The following is an 18,660-nucleotide window of genomic DNA, read 5'->3' as shown; positions in this document are numbered from 1 at the left end:
AACTAACTGTAAGTGTTCGTAAGACCTATTTTCTCTTTGTTAAAATAAAATCCATACTTGGATTTACACACTGCAGTCGCTTCAACGCTTTTTCTACCTGAAGGGAAGCGTCTGTCAGTGAAATGGTTACATGGCTGCTTAGATACATAAAATAAGTAAGTTTACTTAACAGTTCTATCTAACATAGCCTCATTAACTTTCTGTTACAGTTACCAGTTTTACACATGTACAGTAAGCTGTGTATTAATTCAAGGAATTTCATTTACATAGCGCCAATTCACAGCAGCAGTTGCCTCGAAGCCCTTTATATTCTAGGATTAAAAGCTCTACAATATTAGAAAGAAACCCCGAAAATCAAAATGAGCAAGCGGTTGGTAACAAGGGGAAAGAAAAAACACCCTTTTAACAGGAAAAAACTTTCTGCATAACGATGCTTAGGGAGGGCCAGCCAGCCACCAAGACTGGTTTAGGATGAGGGGAAGAATGAAGAGGAAAGACTCAGTGCATCGTGGGAAATGACCCAGCAGCCTACACCAACTAAAGCGTAACTAAGGGAGGATTCAGGGTCACCTGATCAACCCTAACTATATGCTTTATCTAAAAGGAAAGTTTTAAGACTAATCTTAAAAGTAGAGAGGGTGTCTGTCTCCTGAATCCAAGCTGAGAGCTGGTCCCATGCTAGGGTGACCTCCAGTCACTCCAGGAACCAAAAGTAAGCCAGCAGTGTGAGAGCGAAGTGATCTGTGAGGATAATAAGATGCTATGCAGTCTTTAAGATATGACAGGGGCCTGATTATTCAAGATTTTGTATGTGACGACGAGAAGGATTTAAAATTCAAGTCAGAATTTAACAAAGAGCCCATAAAGAGCAGCTAAAATGGGAGAAATGTGCTCTCTTTCTAGTCCCTGTCAAAATATGACTTCTGAGATTATTCAAGTATTCTGATTCTGATACTCTCGTTGCAGCATTCTCGATCCACTGAAGGCTTTCAGGCAGCTTTTAGAGCGAGCTGATGGTAAAAAAAAATTACAGTAGTCCAACCTAGAAGTAATAAATGTGAGAACTAAGTTTTCAGCATCACTCTGATGTTTCTATTTTTATTTATTGCACAAATGATACAGGCAGGCTCTGTATACTTGCTTGATGTGCACGCTGAAGGCTATATCCTAAACAAAAATGACTCAGAGATTTCTCACAGTGGTACTGGCCAAGGTAATGCCATCCAGAGTAAATATCTGATTAGACACTATGTTTCTAAGAAGCAACCAAAGGGTCACTAGTTTGATTCCAGCCAGAGACACAAATCCCTTCAGGGTTGCATCAAGAAGGGCATCTGGCATAAAACTCTGTCAAATCAAACATGCAGGGCTATCCACTGTGGCCACCCCTTGTGACAAGGGAGCCTCCGAAAGTGACATTTGAGTTGGACTCAGAAGTCAATGGACTGGAAAGAGAGCGATCAGGTGTATTAACAACCAACATGGCTTGCATTTATTTCACGGGATCTATACCGCTTCTAATCCTGCAGTTTTATTTCAAACTTAAAATATTAAATCCCATAGCTTTCTGATAACCTTAGAATTGATCAGTCCCCTGACAGGGATCAAAATTAATCTCTCCAAAGGCACATGGTGTCTGTTGGGATATTAACTATGCAGATCAGTCGCTCTAGCCTAGATTGAAATTCATTTTCCGCAAATGAAATGTAATGTTTCTTATTGAACAGTCTGGCTTTGGTACTGATCATTGAAAGATTAATTACCATCTAACTGCACTCGCATTGCCGATGTCCAAATGCCTGATCATGCTTACACGTCTGCATTGTAGAAACACAATGAAAGCAACGAGGGGGATTAAACCTTCATCTGTCTGTCTTCATTCATCTCTCTCGTTGCATCCCCGGGGCATGGATTGGCTTCAAATGAAATGGCCGCCTGCCTACCACATTGCTATTCGCTAAATGTCATGGCACCGCTGCACCAGATGGTGATGAGAGAAGCTGTCATTAAATAATGCAGTGATATGAAGTCAAATACCATTCATTTCACAGTCTGTGGAGACTTTTGGCATTTGTGAAATGACCTGTGTCAAGCTTCCAGGTGTTTTATGTTGTGCTTTGAAATCATCCTGATTATTCTGAACAGTCGGTTCCTCTGCAACCTAGTTAACTTGTCGCTCAGACATCACCTTTAAATTGGCGTCCTGCATGGAACATTATTAGTATGTCAGCTCCATTGCTTTTGCAGATTACTGTAGTCATATATATGATGCAGCCAGTGGAGCGTGGATCTGCCAAGGCAAAGCGCCAGAGGAAAAAATGATGTACCATTGTTCAGGCAGCTGCTTTCTGTGGACATTTCCATTTACTTTGATGTCAGCCCCAAAGTGAGAAAAAATTGGGGCACTTACAGTACGTGCACACAAGCAATGTAAGATGAATGAAGACTCAAGATTTAAGTCGCTTGCTATTTGTTGTTGTTGTTGAAGCAATTCCAGAAGAAGTGATATGACCAGAACCCCAGCGGATGGATTTATGTTACAGGTGCCTCGTTAAAATAGCTTCAAAAGTGATTCTATAGGCCTTTTTCTCTTCCTCATCTCACCATTTTTTGTTATATAACACCACATTTGTGCACCAGAAAGCTCCTTTTATGGTTGTCTGAGTGTATTGAAACTCTGCTGAAAGAAGCTCTTTACCTGTGAGGAGGCTGGCAGGTCAAAGGTCAAAGCCGTTTATCATATATTTTCAGAAGAGAAATATGATTCGTTGGCTGCCACTGTCTCTCCTTTAGCTTCCTCAAAAAGCATCATTACCCACTTGGAAGTTGAAGTAAAGAAAACAACTTAGTCATAAATGAAAGTACTCGATTCTCCTGTTATTATATCAACATTAAAGACTGTACACAGAAGTACAGACATGCCTTTGCTGCATTCACACTTCCCTTGGCATAAAATATCTTCATCTGAAGGGATATATAGTTTATTTAGGAGTTGCTTTAAGGAGAAAAGAAAAAGAAAAGAAAGAAAAAGAAAAGAAAAAACCCAAACAAACGGTTGAAAAAATTGGAGAAGGTTTTTTTTTTATTATATTTTGTGTGAAATGTGTTTGCCCAAGGTGAGTCATGCAATTACCTTACACGTTGTTTCTCTGTGTCTGTATCATTTTATCTTCAGATAATGTCATTTTCTGTCACACTGCCTCTTTTGTCTTTTTTGGAGGGTTGTATCGCTACCCTGCATGAACAAAGCCAGAGGTGTCATTGTGTTTGTTGTGGTTATTCTGGCTTTTTATCACATTGGTGATGTCCTTTTATCATCCAGACAGAGGGACCTCACACTGTTTGTTTTTCGATTATTTGTTTAAGCAGAAGAGAGCTGTCGTTTAAAAAAAAAAAAAAAACACACTCGCACACATACATGAATTTGTGAGGACGTGAATTTAGAACAACACTATTAAATCAGTCGAAGCACAAAAACAAATGGCAATCAAAAGGAAATTGTTAGCACTTCACGGGCTGATTATCCATTGTTTCTGGAACAGCTTGTGGCTCTTGTTTTTAAAAAAGATCTATTTTTTTTGCACTTTTTTTTAAAGATACCAGAAAGTAAACACTGGATTCATTTAATACAGCTGGTGTTTAAGTAGCTAACATCTTAATATTCGTGCAAAGAAAAGCAACCCTCATACTATAAGCCAGACATGGAGACACTATTTTTTCTCGCTTAGAAAATGAAAACAAAATTGCTGAAATTTACACACTAACTTGGTTAACCTGAAAGTTGAAAAATTAATAGAGGATGTATAAAAGAATACCTCTCAGAGGCTTAAAAGAACCAGAAGATTTAAACGTTTAATTACAGTGCTAATTAAACACTGTAACACATGTTTGCTACCACCTACAATATGTGTGTACACAACACAGCTTGCTGTATTAGATTTCTCTTATTGTCTCATGTATTAATTAGCCTGCAGCATGTCAAGGCAGTGGTACCAAATCAAAGATGTTCTGTCTTTAAAACAGAAGTATCTCAGCATAGCCCAAAGTCTTCCCACACAGGCTGACCCCATATCAATGTCTCAAAGTCAGCTAAATTTATATGCGGCTTAAGGTGTTTGTGGAGCTTTTCCACACTTTTAACTCTTTGTTTTATCACTTCCTATCAGATCAACTTAAATAAAATATGTCCTTAGATTGTTTTTTATTTTTCCTCTCGACTAATAAGAAAACAAATTTTGGCCAAAAGTTCAATTTTTAAAGTTGACAATAACTAAACTAGGAAAACAGGCACATAAATAAACCTGATGGAAGACACAGAGGGAAATGGAGATGAAGACTAAACAACAAGGGAGAAAGGATAACCTGAAGCTCTGAACTATAAGCAATAATAACTAAAAAACAAAAACTAGACTGCAAAAGGTATTAAAACTAAAACTAACAAAACCTTAGAATAAAAAGATGGCAAAACCAACAGGGAATAGCAACTAGAACAACAAACTCCATAAATAATAAGTAAAAGTCAAGCAGAACAGGCCCTTAAAGTTCATAATATGACACCCATTCAGTTTTTATATACCATCATGCATGCCATTAAATTTGTTTCTCCTCTCTCAGACACCTCCTACCTCCCTAACCCTGGTTTTGCCCACAGTTTCTTCTTGTTTAAAGAGACTTTCTCTCCCCACTTCCACAAAGTCTTTCTTATAGGAGTTAATTTGATACTGTAGGGTCTTTACCTTACAGTATAAAGCGCCTTAAAGTAATTATTTATACAGCACCAACTCACAACAACAAACTTGAATGTATTCAAATTGAATCGGATAAGCAAAAGAAATTGAATTGAACTTAACTGGTGGATTACCGCAAGTCAAATTCTTGTCATGAGGTAATATTAATTCATTGTGATGAAAATCTAGCAAAGTGGCACATTTGCAGATAAATGACTTTTGTTCTTTTTCTATTGCAGCTTTGGGAACCTTAATCCCCTTTGCAGGGAGTCAGTATTTTACTGCCACTTGGCATTTTGAACACTCCATTTCTTTCTCTTCAGAACATACTGAAACCTTAAATTACTGATTTTTCTCTTCGTTAGTCATGCATGCATAATTTGAAGAAACACAAGTCCATTTACAAGACTGGTGCCATTGAGTGCACTGCCAGGGTTTAAGAACTGATTTAAATTACTCCTCCAATAACTTCTTTTTCATAACCAATTGTTCAAATCGGGGTCCTGATGGGACCAGAGCATACCTCAGCTGTCATACCAGCCGAAGTAGGCTACACCTGGGATAGGTCGCCAGTGTATTGCAAGGCTACAGAGAAACAGAAAACCACCCACACTCACATACACACCTACGGCCAATACAGAATCACCACTTAAACTAACAAGCATGGGAGGAAACCTGAGACACAGGCAACAGTGCTAACTACTGCACCACCTTGATTTGAGAAGTTGTGTGAACAAATGCAGTAAAACATTATTTGACTTTACCTTTTCTTACTGTGACAGTGAACTCGAGTGCGTAATATCACACTACACAATCCACAAAGACGAAGAACTAAAAATGGAAATACTGCTGAATCACCGACGCCTAATATTACATTTACATAGGAATGTGAATTATTACATTACAGTAGGTGGTTTCACTTTCTGTTATAACACAGAAATAAATGCATACATTCACTGGCCACTTCATTAGGTAAACCTGTTCAACGGCTTCTTAATTCAAATTTCCAATCAGCCAATCACAGAGAAGCAAGGGAGTACATATAAACACGTAGACCTGGTAAAGACGACCTGCTTAAGTTTAAAACAAGATGGGGCTAAAAGGACTTAAGTGGCTTTGAATGGCATGGATGATTTTGCCAGATGGACTGCTATGAGTATTTCAGATACTGATCTACTGTGATTTTACCCACACAAGCATCTCTAGGCTTTACATAGACTAGTCTGAAAAAGTCCAGCAAACCACAGTTCTCTAGTCAAAAGTGCTTTGTTGATGCTAGAGGTCGGAGGAAAATGGCCAGGCTGCTTTGAGCTTACAGGAAGGCAACGGTAACTCTATTCAGTTCAATTCAGTTTTCTTTCTATAGCGCCAAATGACAACTTTATATTGTACTTTATATTGTAAGGTAAAGACCTTCTCTACACAGATGGTCTCCACAGTCACACGATGTCAATCGAAATACCCTTCTATCCAAAAACCTTGAAACGGAAGATTCGCATCACATAGTTGCTGCAACAAATCTGCAGCGACTGTGTCAATATGAGCCAAAATCTCTTAGGAACATTTCCAGCACCTTGCTGAATCTGAGCTGCAACACATTGAGGCAGTTTAAATGCAAAAGGGGGGTCCAACCCAGTGCTAGCACGGTGTTCCTAAAAAGGTGGCCAATGATGAGTGTGTGTTTTTATGCTTGTTGTGCTTACACTTTGAGATCTTGCTGAGAAGAGCAAGAAGCTTTTACTATATGCATTTTCTTTTCTTTCTTTTTTTTGTTCTAGATCAGACTTGATGCCCCATTTCCCTGTTAAATTACAGTGTAATCTGGTATATCTCTGAACCCCAATTTATAACTGTAAAATATTAAAGCACCATGCAATATAGAATATAACTTTCAATAAGGATAACACCATGTGTTTGGCTGCCATAATACCATTATGTTAGTGTTCCTGCTGTAATCTCCATCTACAGTATATTGTTGGTTACTTGAGCAGTCTAATGAGTGTTTGCACTCATCAGCCACACTTCCTCCAGTGACAGCAATATTTTACGACAAGCTTTTAATTTTATTAACTTTGCTCTAAAAAATGTCGTGTGACTTCTCAATGAGATTATATAGTTGATGCTTGTTGACATTTGGTGCTGTTTAACTGGATTCATAAAGAGCAGCACGCTGCTGTACATGATTTCAGCTGCAGTTTGGTGCGGTGTGTGTAAACTTGGAAACGAAAGAGACAAAAGTTAAGGTCAGCAAATGTGTTTATCGGCTCGAGTGCAAAAACAACTTGGAGGAGAGCGTCGCTCTTACTCATGCTCATATTCACTACGACTGCCACTTTTCAAAGCACATCAGTCATCCCGACGTGTCTCACACCCATGTTTGCTGGCAGATGTACACGTCAGCTGCTCTTTTATAAACATGAAAGCCTTTCTCTTCCCTGTCAGGCAACAGACGTCAACTTACAGGCCTGTCGTTGTCAGTGTCTTTTTCTTTCTTTCTTCTTTTTAATTGTCAAGTTTTATAACACACCAGTTGCTTGTTAAATTTGCTTTATTCACTAATCTAAATAGTGTATTCCCTTACAGTCTAAAGCTACCGAAGATGGCACATGCAATGAGTTATTCATAAAAACCAACAATAAAACCACTTTTGTATTATTATTGTTGTTATTATGCATCGCACGTGCATGCAGATTTGTTTCTGCGTGCACGTGTGACAGGATTGCCCCAAGTGTGACAGGATTTCAGTGTGTCCTCCCCGCGTGTCAGGCGGTGACACGGTGTCACTGTTTAGCACAGCTGCATAAACCTCCTCTCAGGGGAGAAGCCCTATTTTCTCTTTGCGCTCCTGTGGGTTGGTTCATTTCTACTCTGCCTGTTGTTGAGAGCAGATTTCTCCCCTCTCTTGTCTCTTGGTGTTACACTCTGATCAAAGCTTGGCAAGAATAGCGTTGTCACCCATAGCAAATCTGCTTAGACAAAAGTGCAGCAGAGGAAAAGTTGGGTCAAACTTCGTGGCTCCTTGAGGATTGTCACCTTCATTATTATATGCAAAGAGATTCTGCATATTGTATTGGGAGTAACTAATGTGTTATTGGTGTTAATGTATGGTATTTATTACACAGATGTGGGGGCTTTTATTGTCCTTTATTGTGAAAAGTTTCCCACTGTTCCTGATTCCTTTTTATTGCACCATATGTTTCTCTTTCCATTCCACAAGTGACAGATATTAGCTTCCAAAAGAAGACTTGGCCCAAACGTGTGCATAGAAACGTGCTATGTCTTTACCGTCAGTATTGTTGTGCTGATCTTTTATTTGATTTAAGCACGGAATTATAAATGATTTGGGGTGGTATAGCCACCGTGATATCATCCACTTGGTTGTGAAGTTACATTTTGGAGCCTCAGTTTAGCATTAGAGCAGTCACTATTTTGTTTATTGAGTCAGAAGTCACCAATCTAAAATGAGAATTTTGTCATCAGTATCCGTAGACCGTGTTTAGTGCATCATAACATCAAACCTCCTCAACTAAAACACAAAAAACTAATTCAGAACAGTGGGTTTGAATCCACTGGACTTTCTGTGTGGAGTTTGCATGTTCTCTCCAGGTACTTTGTCTTCATTTCACAGTCCAAAGACAACTTTTTATGTAGACTAATGGATCAATAACTCCAAATTTTAGGAATGCTAACTTTAAGCGGTCCGTAAATGTATAGATTGTATATTCTGAATTTGAGCAGGCTGAGGAATCTTGTGATGAATGCTGATATTGTGAATAAAAAATGACCTCACCACCCCACACTACTGCAGTTGTGGTTTTTAATGGGTTGGTTTGTTTTTGCTGTAAGACACACAGCTAATCCCACAATATGTTAATACGGCAGTAGCATATGTGCGATTTTATTTCTACAGAAGAATTCAAATTTCCAATCAGTCTTTCTAAAGAAGAGAGAGAGAATGAACAGCTGACCAGGCTGGTCCAGTATCCTGGAGTAGTACACATCCCTGCTGTCTCCTGTGACAAAAGAAAAACAGATGCAACATCAGAAGTACCCTCACATACCTCTGCCAGTGACAACTTGTCTTTGCCAATGTCCCAACGCAGCCGCCAGCAGCTGTGTGCCTGGCTTTACATTTTCCTTCCTCTTTGATATAGATCCTTTGGTCTTCAACTTGTCTTTTACTGTCCTTTTCTCCATCTTTCTGAGAACATCGTTACTGGCTCTTCAATTGTTTGATGAACCCTGACATTTGGCATTGCAGCTGTATGAAATATTTGATGGAAAATAGCAGGTAATAATTTGTTGCCTGGAGCGTTTTAGAAACCAGTGGGCATTTTAATTCATTAGAGCTCAAGTGAACAAAAATCAGAGGTGCTATTTATGAAACATGAATCATGTTTCTTGCTCATTTTGACTGGGTTGCTTACAAACAAACAGAAAAGCACAACAAAAACAAAAGAATCCAGTTCCATCTGATTTGTCACATAATTTATGGACTTTTTAATGTCAGAAAAACAAAGAGAAAATGTATTACCTCCTCTCACACCACACCACGTTCTCACTGACATTTGGTTCCCTGAGCGTTTGGCCAGAGATCCTGGTATTAGTCTTGAATAAAAGATGAAGTGAGCCCTGAGACTTCCCCAGCAGCCACTGACAATATTATTTGGAAGCTGGTATTTATCTGCTTAATATTTAATTAGATAAATAAATGGATTCTTTTCAAAAAATGTTGCACTACCTGCACATCTGCCTTGATGCTGGTAAGAACTAATGATAAAAGGTGCTTAATGTATGTAATGTTATTATTTTGTATTTATTGATTTAAAAATTGACTTAATTATAGTATAAATTATGTGTGTAGTCACACTTAGAGTGCTTTGTTTGCTGGGAAAAATTAGATTTATTAAAGTATACGAGGCAACAACAGAACATTTTGTTTTTTCACCTTCTTTTACTTTCAGTTGCACTAAAATTGCTTTCACAGTATCTACCTAAAAAGCTTGTGCTAGTCTTCTTTCTTTTCTATGTTGTTCTATGTCTAATTCCCTTTCATCTCTACAATGAAAGTAAAGCCACTATAGCCACATGAATTTGTTTTATGTCCGGTTAAATTAACTGCTATTGTCCTTTGAGTCTGTTTAATATTTTATTATTAGCTTTAGCCACAGGCATTAGCAGACTACTCCTGCTAACTAAAAGTGATTTGGCAATCATAAACTGGAATCCTTTGTAGTTTTTCCAGCTGTTTTTTATTGAGTGATGTGCTGTTACAGTTGTTACAGTTAAAAGTTTTACAATTAAAAGCTCTTGTTGCATACAGTTAGGACACACTATTTGCCTTGAACGTTGACCTTCTTGTTGTAATGTTTAGCTTCCACTGAGATTTGTGGGTCAGAAAAGCTCAACTTGCCTGTATCCTGTAGCCAGATGCAGTAGGACTTTCTGGTATTCTTGGAATGCATTTCACATACTGGATACTAAATCACATTTTCTGGAATACTAAATGCTATGTTAGTGGGACTAGAAATGCACCTAGAATCTATTGATTTGCCACATTGATTCATTTTGTTTTCTGCTGCATCATTGCATGCATATTTCCTCTTCTGCAATGAAAACACAAAAGAAGACTGCAGTTCTCCAGGATGAAAGTGACAAGTGGCATCCTGATCAATGATTACATCCGTGAAATGACCCATGAGGCGATGTGCTATGAACAGCCAAATGATCTAATTACAAGCTATGGTTCATCACCAGTAATCACAGCATATGGAGAGAATCACTCAGAGGCAGGCTGTCAGATTTTATCCTGCAGAGGGTTGCTTGTAGTTGTGGGAGGATGAAAGTTTGCACGGCTGGGAGGTAGATAACAATAACCAAAGGCCAAATGTATGATCCAATATTTTGATAAATATTGAACAGAGGTTACATCATACAAATATAAGCGACTTTCGAAGGATGCACAGAATTCAAAGATGCTTCATTTTCAGAGACAAGCAGTTGTAGCAGCTGACCTAGCTAAGCAATATGTGAAACCTTGACAAAAAGTTGAATTATACATGAAGCAAGTGATCAGCTACAGGGAAGGTGTTCCTCTGAAACATTTCCCCCCTCAGCACTATGCTGAAGATCACTGGTGATGCAAATTCAAATCCAGCCCAGTCTTTTTTATCTTTCTTAAAATAGCAAAGGGCTCAGGGCTCTGATTAAAGAATCTTGGAGCCACCATCAGGTTGCTCAAATCACCAGACCTCGCTGACCTCATTAACTCTGAATCCCATCAAAACACAAATGAGATTCAGCATTGATTTTGAGACAACCCATTAAAGTAGAGTACTGGTGAGATGACAAAGGCTGTACAGGTGAACGAAGGGAGTCTACACAGTAGTTTCTTTAAAAATAGCTCTTGTGTACAGATGTAGCTTAAATAGCTTTCACTCAGTTTACCAGTTCCCACAAAACACTATTTGAAATGTAAGACTAAATCTTTTTATGTATGTCCCAAAAGGAGCTGCTTGGCCATGAAGAGCCGTACCATGAAGCTCCTGGCCCCCATCTTCTATTTTTTTTTCTTTCTTTCTTTTTTGTGCTGATCTTAGTGCAAGTGGAGTTTTGGAACTGTACAGTTATTGAGTCAACTGAGCATTGGGGACTTTTACACAGTATACGCCTCAGTACTTGTAATCTTACATGGTCTTCCACTTTGTGGCTGTGTTGCTGTGGTTCCTAAACGTTTCTACTTTGCAATAATACCACTTACAGCTGATCATCTGGGATCAGGGAAGGAAGGGAAGAAATTCCAGAAACAACAAGTCAACATCTGAATTCAAAGATTAAGAAATTTGGTCCGTTTATTATAGCTAAGATATTTTCGGCTTTTGACTCAATGTCAGGATATTCCAGAAAAATATTGAGTATAGACAGTCGATTTAGAAAAATAGAACAATAGATGTTCTCCTCCCCCTTTTGAGGTGCCTATAGCTCAGGAGAATAAAGCTGGTCATCTACTAATTGAAAGGTTGGTGGTTCAATTCCTGGCTGCTCCACTTGCCAAAGCTTTCTTGGACAAGATACTGAACCTCGAGTTGCTCTCTGATGCGTTCAGTGGGGTGTGAATGTTAGTTAGAAAGCTCTTAGGCAGTGGCTTGTGTGAATGTGGCAAGCTGTATAAAGCACAAGTGCTCCAGTAGAGTAGAAAAGCTCTATATAAGAATGAGTCCATTTATCATTGACTCATATTAAAAAGTGGACAGTATGGTGGGATGGCAGTAGAGTGAAATCCACATCTTTTTGAATGCAGCTGCACATGTGAGCCTGGTCATGTTCTATTTCCAGAAGCACACAAGGTGGTCACAAGGTGAGGCAGGCAACTGCTTGGGGCCCAAGACCAGTGGGAGGCCCCCAAGAGATGACAAACTTCCAGCAGTAGTAATGTGCAAAGTATCCAATGAGAGGAGAGACCTGACCTCCCTTAGGGGGCACTTAGTTTACTTTGACTTTTAATATTCGTTAATTGAGCTAACAGAGCAAGCAAGTGTGTTTAGCTCTGCTGGCCATGATGCGACTGAATCTAATGTGGGCATTGCTGGGAGTCAGAGATGAGTAACTGGTTTATTAGCATATCTAACAGGCTGAAATATAATAGTGGGTGATGGTTACAGTATTAACACTTTTTTAACCAGTATACTTAGTCTTGAGCATTGTTGCTGAAGTAAACATGGTTTCTTCCATTCTTCCAGTCTTACCTGTCATTTTGTAGGACTTTTGGCGGCGGTGCTGTCATGTTATTTATAATGAGCTCTAGTTGGAAGGCTCCCCTGTGAATTTTCACCACTGTCTGTTTCACTACTGTAGCTTAAACTGATGGGAATAATTATGAGGTATACACTAGAGGGAACGATTCTTAGTTGGCCTCATTCAATATGATAATCTCACCTTATATAATTTGAAGTTCATTTAATATACTGGATGTAATCTCATTAAATATGATTTGAAGTTCACTTAATATGCTACATGTATCCTCTGTGGGAAAACTACTGTAGCTGCCTTTATTGTGTGCCTTAGTGAGTGAACTCTGTTTAACCCTGTGCCTTAAGAATTGCAAGCCTTATTTGTTGGCCCCAGCACAGTAGACAGGCCTCGGAGGAAGGCTGTCATACAGTCAGTGGGCAGAACACACTGGGAAGCATGCTGAACATATTGGGAGTTCCCAACCCTGATGGGAGCTGTTGTGTAGTTGCCATGCTGAATGCAATGGTAAGGCCGAGTTATGCCTGATTAGTACTCAAATATTGTGAGAAGACCGGTCTTCTTATTCCATGGTGGAGGAATTTTTCAATCATTTTTGATTTTTCTAACAATTCATATCATAATAGTCTACAATTCGTGTTAGCAGAAGGCTACCCAGATGTATTCTGAATGTCTTGATACAATTTAAAACACATATACTCTCTGTGTGATATATATCTTTACGAGACATAAATAACTTAATTCAAATTATTTAATAGACTAGTCGCTACCTGTCCCCTCAGTCATGGCCTCTTCATGCTTATCATTATCAGCAGTGTCAGATGGGTTTATCTGCTGCTCCAAAGCTACCACAAAATTCTATTATAAGGGAGTTATTCAATATCACATAAATCCTACTGGAACCTTTAAATTAAGTTTTTTTTTAACTTAAAATGGTAGGCCATCTGTGATTCATCTTGTACCTACTGGGCTGCGCAAAATAAACTAGGCTAATAACCTCAGTTTTATGTATTGGTATTATATCAAACGTTGTACTAGCCTTGTAGCCTAAGCTGATAACACAAGATCTCATCCACATTTCCTCGTTCCCAGCTGCAACTGGGATCTGTCTTCTGGTAAACAGGTCGGTTCACATAGCATATTTGACAGCATCTATCTCCAACATCCCTATGAGAAATTCCTCAGATGATAGAATTCATCTGATTTACTATGATGCTGTTAGATGAATGGAGATAGTGGAAAAAATAAAGTAGTTGTCACAAGTATTTTTCCCACTCATCCATCTCAAAAGAGAGGTGAACATAAACCAGCCCATCAGGAATCAGCCCGACTGTCCTGATTAGTCAGCTGTCCCTGCATATTGTGACTGATTAGGATTCACATATCGTCTGTGCTTGTGTACAATATATTTGTTGTGGGGGTTTTTTTTCTTTGTAACAAAGAAATCGGAGCCAGTGTCTCCTGTGTCCCTCTGCCTTTTGCTTGTCCTTCGTCTGTCTCTCACTCACTTTGCTTGCTTAAGGTTTGACGTCCCAGGATCACTTTGTTGTCGCTTTACTGTTCCTTCTGCTTCTTTTCTTAGGTGACTCTGCTTTTATCAGGAGAAGCTCAATAAACTGCATTGCAACAAACTCTGCTTTTCTCCAAAAACCTGAATTTTTGTTTTAGTGTTTTTCCTTTTAAAAGACGTCAAAAAAGCTGAATCCAAAATTGGGGAGACAAAGTTTATCGTTTAGGTTCCAGATTTTTGAATAAACAAAACTGTTGCATACCAAGAAGTCACATCAAGGCGACACATACTGTTTATAGTGGATTTACATTAAACCTGCTTATAGTTTCCCTCGGCCATATGCTGGCACACAGAGACGCTGAGAAATTCCTTTACAAATGCAGTGTCATCAGCAGACTTAACTGTAGTTGTCTGAATGGGACCACTAAAGAAAAAAAAGGATTGATCACCTGCAGAAACTTATGCAGAATAACACGCTGTGGGTACAATTAGGCATTGTGCTGAGACGGCGGGTAATATTTCAGCAGCTGTTTGTTTGAGCTAACTAATTGCTCATTAACAGTGAATGGACGGTTCAGCAGCTGTCGAAGCTCACACAGTAAGAAGGGCTGTTTGTTCCCCTGGATGACTCTATCTCTCCCCACGGCACATATTACAGTTAAACCACGATGCAGCTGATTTTAACTGATGGTGATATTTTTTACAGTCTTACTATACAGTTTGTTAAAATCTTAAAATATTGCGATTCCCCAGATCCTCTGTCCTCTTCCTTTACCCTTTATTTTTGTCACTCTTTGTGATTAGATTTAATGTTTAAGCTTGTCCTTGCAAAGTCCCAGACAGGGTTTGCTTTTTCTGAGCCCTTCCATATGCATACCACACATGTATCCTTGTCTCTTCTTTTCTTGTGTTTATCAGGCATGGCTGACTGAGATCCACGAATATGCCCAACAAGATGTAGTGCTCATGCTGCTTGGAAACAAGGCAAGGCACTGAAATTCTTTCATAGCGGTAACAGGTTTTTTACACATGCATTGCAATCCCGAACTTTTCTAGAGATTACCTGAGTGAGATGCTAGCTCACATGTGCAAAACCCATCTGACAGGGATACAATAGTGGCACAGATAATTGCCCTTTGGATACACAGTGAGTGGGCATGTGGAAATACTTTAAACACATGTGTTACATGTTTGAAAGGACAGCTTTGGGCAATAATCTGACCTGATTTGTGCTTAAAGGTACTCAATCTGGCACTCACAGAAGTCCCATCATTTTTATACATACCCATTACTGTGGCACCTAATGTAAATTCTTCCACTATCAATTTAGCACCTGACAATGGATTTATAGCCTTTAATAGGGCTTGGAAGTGAGGGACAAAATAATGCACACTTGATTTTTGAACTGGATTTTGTCTTTCATGGGATTTGTTAATAGTGACAAATACCAAAACACACACAAAAAAAGTTCTCTAATGTTGCATCTAAGAAAATTAAGAAAAAATAATTATCGTTGTATTTCTAAGTATCAGTAATAATTTGCTGCTCCAACAGACGCATGCTTAGCATCAACTGATGTCTGTGCTTAAGCACAACTACTTGCCAAAGCTGTTTGAAGCTCAGTCAGTTGATTATTGGTGACATTTGCTTAAAAACCTGTTTTTTTTATGTATCCTTTATTTAGCCATGAGGGTCCAGTTGAAATACAACATCTCTTCTGCCAAGGAGTCCTGAGTCATTCTGTGTGCGCACACATCTAATAACTGTCAATCAAATTTGCAAATATTAGCGAAACACATTTTCTGGAACTGTCATTCTCTCTAAGCAGAGAACAGATGTCTCTGGCTCAGAGCTCTGTCTACTTTCAGTCACCTAACATGCCATAACAGCCTTTTAATAGCATCCCGAGACTCCTTAGCTGCCATCGGATCAGAACGGGGCTTATATATGGCAAAAAGCCTGCAATTGGTGAAAGCATATTTGGCGCCGATGCTGATGGTTGCTTGATGCTGGAATGTGACCTTGTTTTTCCTGTCTCATCAGGCTGATGCCACTCATGACAGGGTGGTGAAGAGAGAAGATGGTGAGAGACTTGCTAAGGTAAAGAACTAAGATGCATGGGGATTTGTTTAGCTGTGTCAGAGTCTGAAGGTCCACACAATATAAGCAGAAGTTTTGCCCCACATTTTTAATTGTTTTAGAATCTTTTTCTGAACAGTGAAGACATTAATTTTTCTGTATATGTGCTTTTTCAAAGGGATTTATATGGCTGATTGGATTTTTTATGGCAAGCATGAGGATTATAAATATTACAGAAATGTGTGATTATCTGGAGATCCGTTTGCATTCTCACTCTAGCTCTTTATCTGAGATTTCCTTCTGGTGTTAGGAAACGGAAGAGAAGACTCGGATGTGTTTTCTCCCCCATAGATAATAAAAATGTGATAGTCAGTATTTACTCTGTAGAATTGTGTCTTATGGCTCATCGTGTTTTATGAGCTTCTGCATAACATGTATCGACTGTCAGTCATCCCCAGTTTTATAGCTCTTTCTTCAGTGCGACTGCAAATACTTGCAGTGCCTCAAAACCAAGTGCACTGAAAAAAAAGGTAAACTGCCAAGCAATTCTTTTTAGAAATGGCAGCAATAAAGTGCCAATAAGTGACTCGGGACTCAGCCTGGAAGGAAAAAGACACATCAGTTATCATCTCTGTTTGCTGATACAAATTTGCCTGCAGAGGGAAAGCATGAAGACAGCACCGAGCTGGATTATCTACAAGTGAACAAGTGTGAAGCTGCTGGGCACTACATTTTTATACAGTTTTTATCCACCAGTCACAATTTGTTCTTTCAAGCTTAATCCTGGTGTGTTAACTTTTTATACATACACTTATAGACCATTTCATGAGGTTTCTTATTAACACAAATATCTAATGCAACTCAGTACATTCAGGCATGTAGACATTGTCAAGACAAAGTTCAAACCAAGCATCAGACCGGTAAAGGAAGGTAACTTTGAGGCATGGTTGTTAGTGTGTTTTCAGAAACTGCTGATCTACTGGAATTTAACCACACAGCTCTCTCTAGAGTTTACAGAGAAAGGTGTGAAAAAGAGAAACTATCCAGTGAGCATTATCTTAGGAGGGCAACAGTAACTGGAAAAAAACACTTGTTAAAACCAAGGTATGCGGAACAGAATCTCTGAGTGGACGGCATTGCGAAATTTGAAGTAGATGGGCTACACTCAGAATGGGAAACTGAGGCTACAAATTTTACAGGCTGACCAAAATTGGACAGCAGAAGATTGGAAAAATATTTCCTGGTTTGAGTCTTGATTTCGGCTGCAACATTCATTTGGTAAAAACAAAATGGCTCCTACCTTCTATAACCATTCAGGCGTTTGTTGGTGTAGTAATGGTCCACGGGATATATTTCAGCACATTTTTAATTCATCCATCCATTTGCTTCCGCTTATCCTTTTCAGGGTCGGTGGGGGGCACTGGAGCCTATCCCAGCTGTCATAGGGCCAGAGGCAGGGTACACCCTGGACAGGTCGCCAGTCTGTCACAGGGCTAACACATAGACAGAGGCAACCAATCACACTCACATCTAATTTAGTGCTTCCAATTAACCTAACCCCCCACTAACTGCATGTCGTTGGACTGTGGGAGGAAGCCAGAGTACCCAGGGAGAACCCATGCAAACTCCACCCTGGCCTGAACTCAGGACCTTCTTGCTGTGAGGCAATAGTCCTAACCACCATGCCACCTGTTTTTAATCAAATCAAGCATTTTTTTTTTTTTTTTTAACAGCACAACCTACCTGAGTGTTATTGCTAACCATATCCTGCCCATCTTCTGATGGCTCAGACTGGTTTTTGGAACATGACAATGAGTTCACTGTGTTCAAATGGCTTCGAACGTCACCAGATCTCAATCCAATGGAGCACCTTTGGGATACGGTGGAACAGATGTTTTGCATCAAATCACAAAATAAAATTTAGGAAGTTCAGACCTTAGCAATGTTTCAATGCAGCACATGGCTGAATGTTTGCCATAAATGGCAAACAGATTAATGGACAGGTTTGCAGTTTATTATGACTGTAAACATCTTTCTCCAGTGTCTTGAGCTCCTCTGCTCAAAGCTGCTTCTTAAAAAATTAAGAAAGAAAAGATTTTTTTTTTTTTGAGGTAGGAACATTGGGGATTTTTCTAAGTTTTAGTACAAACATCACAGAGAGCACAAAAAAAGCCCTTTGCATTAAGATTCATTGCTTTGGCTCTGCAGGAATTCGGAGTTCCCTTCATGGAGACCAGCGCCAGGTCAGGCCTCAATGTAGAGCTGGCTTTCACTGCTGTGGCCAAGTAAGTATATTTCTCTTTGCAAGTGTCAGGGATTATATAAAGGATGTATGAATATAAAATGTGGATTTTAATTTAAAACGTTTAGTATTTTCATATAAACACGGACGTCAATGTGGAGTCAAAAAGATTTGTTACTCGTGTAAATGCTTCCTTGAAGTTGCAAATGTTTCAATAAAGATCTCAAGTACAGATTTAAATAATAGTTTTCCCTTACTAGTTTTTATTTATGTCTTTATTTGGCTAAAAGGATGGCAGAAAGTTAGGTGGTTGCACAATATTAAATTTTTGGCTTCAAGCTTGCCTACCTCTG

At 39.1% G+C, this 18,660-nt stretch overlaps 1 protein-coding gene across 2 annotated transcripts in view; it reads left to right on the top strand.

Moving 5' to 3' along the window:
- Positions 1-18,660, top strand: part of LOC102798624 (ras-related protein Rab-26-like) — a 54,751-nt gene that overhangs the window by 32,316 nt on the left and 3,775 nt on the right. The window contains exons 6-8 of one of the 2 annotated variants that reach the window (XM_006791420.2): positions 14,905-14,970; positions 16,030-16,086; positions 18,274-18,350. In XM_006791420.2, coding sequence (XP_006791483.1) covers positions 14,905-14,970; positions 16,030-16,086; positions 18,274-18,350 — 200 coding nt within the window. Of the gene's footprint in view, positions 1-14,904; positions 14,971-16,029; positions 16,087-18,273; positions 18,355-18,660 lie in introns of both variants that reach the window. The other variant, XM_087839824.1, reaches the window with a different exon arrangement.

This window comes from Neolamprologus brichardi, chromosome 4 (assembly GCF_056152115.1).
Source record: "Neolamprologus brichardi isolate AB-2024 chromosome 4, ASM5615211v1, whole genome shotgun sequence".
In the NCBI taxonomy this organism is placed as follows: Eukaryota; Metazoa; Chordata; class Actinopteri; order Cichliformes; family Cichlidae; genus Neolamprologus; species Neolamprologus brichardi.
This window is presented reverse-complemented; position numbering and strand designations above follow the sequence as displayed.